We start from the raw sequence: 7,500 nt of genomic DNA, 5'->3' as shown, positions 1-7,500 counted from the left end.
CAAGAAGCATCACTTTCCATGTCTTGCTTCTATCATGACTTCGCGAGTTGCAAAACAGACCAGTTTAGAGGCTTCTGTATATGCTTATATATGCAGTCACTGGTCTGCATATATATGTATATATATATATATATATATATATATATATATATATATATATATATATATATATATATATATATATATATATATATATATATATATATATATATATATATATATAGATAGATAGATAGATATACATATATCTATAGCTCTATCTATCTATCTATCTATCTATATATATATATATACTATATATATATATATATATATATATATATCTATATATATATATATATATATATATATATGTATATGTATATATATATATGCGTGTGTGTGTATATATATATGTATATATATATATATATATATATATATATATATATATATATATATATATATATATATATATATATACACACATATATATATATATATATATATATATATATATATATATATATATACATACATATATATATATATATATATATATATATATATATATATATATATATATATATATATATATATATATATATATATATATATATATATATATATATATATATATATATATATATATATATATATATATACGTATATATATATATATATATATATATATATATATATATATATATATATATATATATATATTTATATATGCAAATATACAAAAGCATTCTCTTTGTATTCCTTTGTGGAACTATATATTGAGAGACATGGAACCCCACAAGTGGATGATGGGGCACGCAGCCCGCCACCCCCTTTTGTATGGGGCAGCGTCGGTGGGGGTGGCAGAGGTAGCATCCACCCGGAGCGACTGCCAGAGGCTGAACCTCAGGCGGGAAGTCAGGGTAGGGGCTTGGAACGTCCGTTCTTTGCGTCAGGATGATCGGTTGCCTCTACTGTCGAGGGAACTGGGGAGGCTGAGAGTTGAGGTGACTGCTCTCTCAGAGGTGAGGAGGCCTGGCAGCGGCATGACCTGTGTAGGTGGCTACACCTATTACTGGTCGGGCCGCAGCGACGGCCACCATCTCCATGGAGTAGCCATTGCCATTTCCAGCAGACTCCAACCCTCGGTAGTAGAGGTTACTCCTGTTGATGACCGTATAATGGTATTGAGATTGAAGCTATCTTTTGGCTTCATGTCTCTTATTGCTGTGTATGCTCCTACTGATGTTTGTAAACTTGATGTGAAAGAGATGTTCTACGCCAAACTTATATCTGTGGTAGACAGATGTCCCCGGAGAGATATTTGCATTGTTCTGGGTGACTTCAATGCGGTATCTGGCTGTGATCGATCTGGCTATGAGATGTCTGTCGGTCCCCATGGTTCAGGAGCTGATGCCGGTAGCGAGAATAGCCTCCTTTTCCGGGACTTTGCTAGGTCCCAGAAATTTAGGATTTCTGGCTCCTGGTACCAGCGCCCAGACCCACATCGCTGGACATGGTACAGTGATGCAGGTAATGCAGCCAAGGAGATCGACCACATACTCGTTAGCACTCGTTGGAGGATCCTTCAGAATTGCAGGGTGTACAGGAGTGCTGAGTTCTGTGGTACTGACCATAGATTGGTTATGGCTACCCTCCGGGTCCACTTCAATACTCCCCAGCGGTCAAATGATCAACCTAGGGTGTTTCATTTGGACAGGCTGAGGGAGGCAGAGTGTGCCTGTGGGTTTGCTGAGGCAATCTCTGATCGTTTCGCAGTGCTTGACAGTCTGACAGACCCTGTTCTTCTGTGGGATACCTTTAAGCGTGAAACGCTTGATGCAGCTCAAGATACGATTGGTGTACGCCCGAGAGCAGTACGGAATTCCATCTCGCAGGAGACACTGGAAGCCACAGATGCATGTCGCACGGCTCGTCTGACAGGGGATCGGGAATTGCACCGTTCTCATGTGCGCAGAACTCGGTCCCTGTTAAGAAGGGACAAGGAACAGTTTATTAGGAGTCTTACAGAGGAGGTAGAAGGCCATTTCTTAGTAAATGACCTTCGTCCTGCATATCAAGCCCTGAGAAAGCTGAACTCCAAGCGCTCTTCACAGGTGACAGCAGTTCGCTCAGTAAATGGTCAGATCGTTTCAGATCCTGATGCGGTGCGGGAACGTTGGGCTGAGTATTTTGAGCAGCTGTACCAGGTTGACCCACCAACAGTTAACTTGGATGCGGGTAGTTTCGAGATCCTGCTGCCGGATCCACCTATCAGTGAGGACCCTCCCTCCCTAACTGAAGTTAGGAGGGCGATTTCCAAGCTGAAGAGTGGTAAAGCAGCGGGTATCTGCAGCATACCAGCTGAACTGTTAAAGGCTGGTGGTGAGCCCATGGCACAGGGGTTACATTCTGTCCTGGCTGCCATCTGGCGGTCCGGTGCCATTCCTCCTGACTTGTTGAGGGATTTCATCATTCCTCTCTGGAAGGGCAAGGGACCACAACAACCACTGAGGCATCACACTACTCAGTACACCAGGCAAGGTTCTCGCCCACATCCACGCCCACATGAGACGTATCAGAGACCATCTACTGAGGCACCAGAGACTGGAGCAATCCGGGTAAGTCCACAATAGACCGTATCCTCGCGCTTCGAGTCACTGTAGAGCGCCGCCGTGAGTTCGGGCGTGGGCTGCTTGCAGCCTACATCGACCTCAAGAAGGCGTTCGATACGGTGCATCGGGAGTCACTTTGGGAGATCCTGAGGCTGAGAGGAATTCCAACAAGGATTATTGGACTAATAGCAAGCCTGTATACTGGTACTGAAAGTGCTGTAAAGTGTGGTGGGGGCCTGTCGAGCTTCTTTCCTGTTAGTTCAGGAGTGAGGCAAGGCTGTGTCCTTGCACCAACTCTTTTCAACACTTGCATGGACTGAATACTGGGCAGAGCTACTGTTCAAAGTCATTGTGGAGCAACACTGGGCAATATAAAGGTTACAGACCTTGACTTTGCTGATGACGTTGCCATTCTATCTGAGGCTTTGGAAACCCTAGTGGCAGCTCTCGATGCATTTAGCAATGAAGCGAAGCCCTTGGGTCTAGAGGTCTCCTGGACCAAGACCAAGGTCCAGGAATTTGGGGACTTGTTAGGAGAACCTGTTCAGTCGGTACATGCTTGCGGCGAGGACATTGAAGTCACAGAGAGCTTTACATACCTTGGTAGTGTAGTTCATAACTCTGGGCTGTCAGACCATGAAGTCAGCAGACGGATTGGCCTGGCAGCAGGGGTCATGAACTCTCTCAACAAGAGTATTTGGAGATGTCGGTACCTGTGCAGAAGGACCAAGCTATGGGTTTTCAAGGCCCTGATAATACTAGTTTTGCTATACGGTAGCGAAACCTGGACATTGTCCTGTGCCTTGAAGGCTCGTCTTGAAGCCTTTTGTAATAGGTCTTTGCGACAGATCATGGGGAACTGTTGGCGGGAACATGTGTCCAACCAACGGTTGCACCGTGAGACTGGCACAGGACCTGTTATCTGCACAATCCGTGATCGCCAACTCAGGCGATACGGCCACCTGGCTCGCTTTCCTCAGGATGATCCTGCCCATCAGGTCGTCTCTGTTCGAGACAACCCTGGGTGGAGGGGGCCTGTGGGACGACCTAGGAAGTCGTGGCTTGGGCAGATCGAGCAAACCTGCCGTGAAGAAATAGAGATGGGCTGAGTCCCTGCCTGGCGTCTAGCCATGAGGGATCCTCGTAGGTGGAAGCGAAGGGGGGATGCGGCTATGCGCCCCCGTCGGCGTCAGCCCCCTTGATGATGATGATGATGATGGAGTGATTGTGCTACATCAGTCACCTTCACTACTACTGCATGTACTACGCAAGGCATGTAGCATACTGTGGCATTTGGTCTTCTAATCATAGTCAGTATTGATTTATGATAAATAAAATCTGATCATGTTGTAAATTAATAGATTGTCTAATGTGAAAATGAATCTAATGTTTATTAATCTATTTATGTTTAGCTTCCAGGACATGTCGAAGACCAAAAAAAATATGATAACTGTGATGATACGGATAATAAATCCATCAAAAGAAAAATCAACGATAATGATGATAACAATAATAATAGTAAACGCAGTTGTAATAATAATGATGGTAATAATAATGATAAGGATAATACTAATAATGATAATAATGATGACTATGATAATAATGATAATAATTATGATAATAATAATAATAATAACGATGATGATAATGATAATAATAATAACGATGATAACAATGATTATTATAAAAGTAATAAAGAAAATAATAGTAATAGTAAGAAAACTGAAAATAAAGATAATGAAAGTAACGGTAACAATAATGAATATAATAGTAACAATAACGATTGTAATGATAATGATAAAAGTGATGAAAAGGATAATGATGGTAGTGGTAATAATTCTAATAACAAATAATAAAAAAAAATGCGAATTCGCGTTACAAAGGCATCGATAACGAACACTTGCGCCGGTTCCCTTCAAGCGAAGATGTACAGCCAATAGACCACGTTGAAGAAGAGGAAGTAGCAAGGGATGAATATCATGGCGTATTTATAGAGTTTGTCGCAGAGCTTCCTGTTCCGCTCGAGGTGGGACTCGATGTCACCCCCGAGGACCCAGCGAGACAACCCCCGCGTGGGCTTGGGGAGGGCCTTGAGGGGGACGTCGCGGGCCTCCTTCCCTTCGGCGGGAGCGACGCGGATGGACGAGCCGATCCCGGAGGCGGCGCTGAGGAGCTTGCCGTCCGCAGCCATGTCGATGAGGACGTGGAAGACGATGACGAAGAAGATGAGCGAGATGCTGAACAGGAGCCACACGTCCACCATCTTGAAGTACGACGTCTTGGGGAGGGACGTCGAGGTCTGGAAAGGAGAGGGAAGCGGCAGCTTTATCTATTTGTCTGTTTATGCATTTGGCATTCCCTCTAATGATATGCACGTGACTTCTATAATCAATGAAAATAACAATGGACCACCGCCGATTTCCCCGTCGCGAGCGACGCCTCACCCGCGCGAAGAGCGTCGCCAGCGCGAGAGCCTCTTAGAACAAGAGCCAAGATCTAAGGGCTAAGAGCCAAAAGCTAAGAGCTAAGGACTATGAGCTAAGAGCTAAGAGCCAAAAGCTAAGAGCTAAGGACTATGAGCTAAGAGCTAAGAGCCAAAAGCTAAGAGCTAAGGACTATGAGCCAAGAGCCAAGATCTAAGGGCTAAGAGCCAAGAGGAAGAGCCGAGGGCGACTCGCCTGCGTGAAGAGCGACGCCAGCGCGAGAGCCTCATCTGCCCCTCTTAGAACAAGAGCCAAGATCTAAGGGCTAAGAGCCAAGAGCTAAGAGCCAAAAGCTAAGAGATAAAGGCTAAGAGCCAAGAGCAAGAGCCGAGGGCGACTCGCCTGCGTGAAGAGCGACGCCAGCACCAGCAGCACGGTGAGCGCCGACATGACCCTCGTCTCGAAGTTGTCCCTCCGGAAGACGAGCGACAGGTAGGCCAGGATGAGCAGGATGACGGTGGGGACGTAGATGGAGATGATGGGGTAGCCCACGCGGCGCTGCAGCTCCACCTCCACCTCCGCCTCCGCCATCGTCTGGTTGTTCGACACCGCCAGCCTCACGTCCACGACCTGCGGCGGATAGTTTCTCGTCTCTTTCGCTTTTCTTGGAAGCACAAGGGACTTAAAGGCAGTTACTTAAATAAAAGATAAAGACGCAGGTCCCTGAAGGTACAAGCAAATATCATGAAAGTGACAATATTGCATCAGATCTCAGACGCCGCAGCAGGCACTCGGCCTCGACGGGAGCCCCGCACCTCGTACTCGATCAGGAGCTTGGCGCCGACGTAGGAGACAGTCGAGATGGCCTCCTCGAGGACGACGAAGTCGGTGGCGGCAGAGAGCACCTCGAGGGCCATGAAGCAGCGCTGGACGTCGAAGGGGTAGAGGGCCAGGTCGAGGTCGCACAGGAACTGGGAGGTGTACTTCCGCTCGACGCTCAGGTGGTTCTCGGAGCCCAGGTACACGTTGACTAAAGGAGTTGCGAATGTGGGAGGTGGCAGAAAGGAGGAGAAAGAAATAAAAAAAAAAACCAGATAAGCCAGAAAAAGAAGGATAAAACATTGAATTACAAATACGTATCTGCATTCAGACAACCTTTACGACTATACAATAACTATACATAACCAGAAAGACAGAAAAAACTAAAAAAACAAAACAAAACAAATACAAACAAATCCGAGAGACCAACCAATGAATCCGTCCTCACACGGTCAAACGCATCCCTCAACCCTAGTGAAGATACCCCAATATACCTTTAATAACATCAACATGGCATCTCGGAAGTGAAAGAACCCCTCCCCCCCTACTTTTGAAGTCCGCACACGACACTCACTATCCTCGGGGACAGTGAAGTCGTCCTCCAAGGGCTCTCCCTCTCGGTGGATGGTGAGGACGGCCTCGCTGTCCACCATCGTCCTCTCCGTCCCTCGCACGTTCACCATCGTCAGCGTCGGCGACCAGAGGGTGTCGTGTTCGGTGGTGGGGACCTGCGAGGGAGACAGGGCTCGCTTCCGTTCTGCTTATCACCGGCCGGTTAAGGGGAAACAAAGGGCTCATTTGCGTCCGGTTAAGGGGAGACAATGGGCTCATTTGTGTCCGGATAAGGGGAGACGATAAATAGTTCATTTGTGTTCGGTTAAAGGGAGACAAAGGGCTCATTTGCGTCCGGATAAGGGGAGACAAACAGTTCATTTGTGTCCGGTTAAGGGGAGACGAAGGGTCCATTTGCGTCCGGATAAGGGGAGACAAACAGTTCATTTGCGTCCGGTTAAGGGGAGACAAAGGGCCCATTTGCGTCCGGATAAGGGGAGGCAAACAGTTCATTTGCGTCCGGTTAAGGGGAGACAAAGAGCTCATTTCCGTCAAGGTTAAGGGAGACTGAGAGCTCAATTCCCTCCAGTTACCGGGGAACAGAAAGCTCATTTCCTTCTGGTTAAGAGAAACAAAAAGCTCTCCTCCGCATTAATAGGTAAAAAAAGCTCATTCCACTCCGGTTAAATAAGACTTAACGGCCACTGCACCTCGCTCCTTATTTCCTTCCGGTTAAGAGGGACTGTGAGCTCCCTTCCTTCCCGTTATTGGGGATAGAAAGCTCACTCCGCTTAAGGGGACACACTTTCGGTTAAAACGGTTTAAGAAAGGATCATTTATGAAAGAAAATTGGTGCGTCTGGTTGCAACTTATTTTTTGAAGAGAAGGGGCGTATTGCACTGCATCTTTCCTTAGCAGAGGATCTTGGTGGCAATGAAGTGTTTAGGATATTTTGCCAACATTGTATGCTGGTAAATCTATTAACTGTGTGCAAACCTTTGGTGTAACTTTCCCTGGATTAAAGTAACCTGTGAAGGTTGTACTCCGCTTTAACGGAAAGGAAATTTATTATAATTTATCGTTACATATCTGTTTTTCTCCATAATGAA

The 7,500-nt window shown here is 45.7% G+C and overlaps 1 protein-coding gene across 1 annotated transcript in view; it reads right to left on the bottom strand.

The window, feature by feature from the left end:
• Positions 1-4,443: 4,443 nt before the first annotated feature.
• The window catches only part of LOC138864874 (uncharacterized), a 5,742-nt gene continuing 2,685 nt past the window's right edge, over positions 4,444-7,500 (bottom strand). The window contains exons 5-8 of the mRNA XM_070133504.1: positions 6,414-6,567; positions 5,836-6,050; positions 5,423-5,650; positions 4,444-4,896 (exon numbers count right to left, since the gene is read on the bottom strand). Of these exons, the coding sequence (XP_069989605.1) occupies positions 4,513-4,896; positions 5,423-5,650; positions 5,836-6,050; positions 6,414-6,567 (981 nt within the window). The 3' untranslated portion in view covers positions 4,444-4,512. The remainder of the gene's footprint in view (positions 4,897-5,422; positions 5,651-5,835; positions 6,051-6,413; positions 6,568-7,500) is intronic.

Source organism: Penaeus vannamei, chromosome 18, assembly GCF_042767895.1.
Source record: "Penaeus vannamei isolate JL-2024 chromosome 18, ASM4276789v1, whole genome shotgun sequence".
In the NCBI taxonomy this organism is placed as follows: Eukaryota; Metazoa; Arthropoda; class Malacostraca; order Decapoda; family Penaeidae; genus Penaeus; species Penaeus vannamei.
This window is presented reverse-complemented; position numbering and strand designations above follow the sequence as displayed.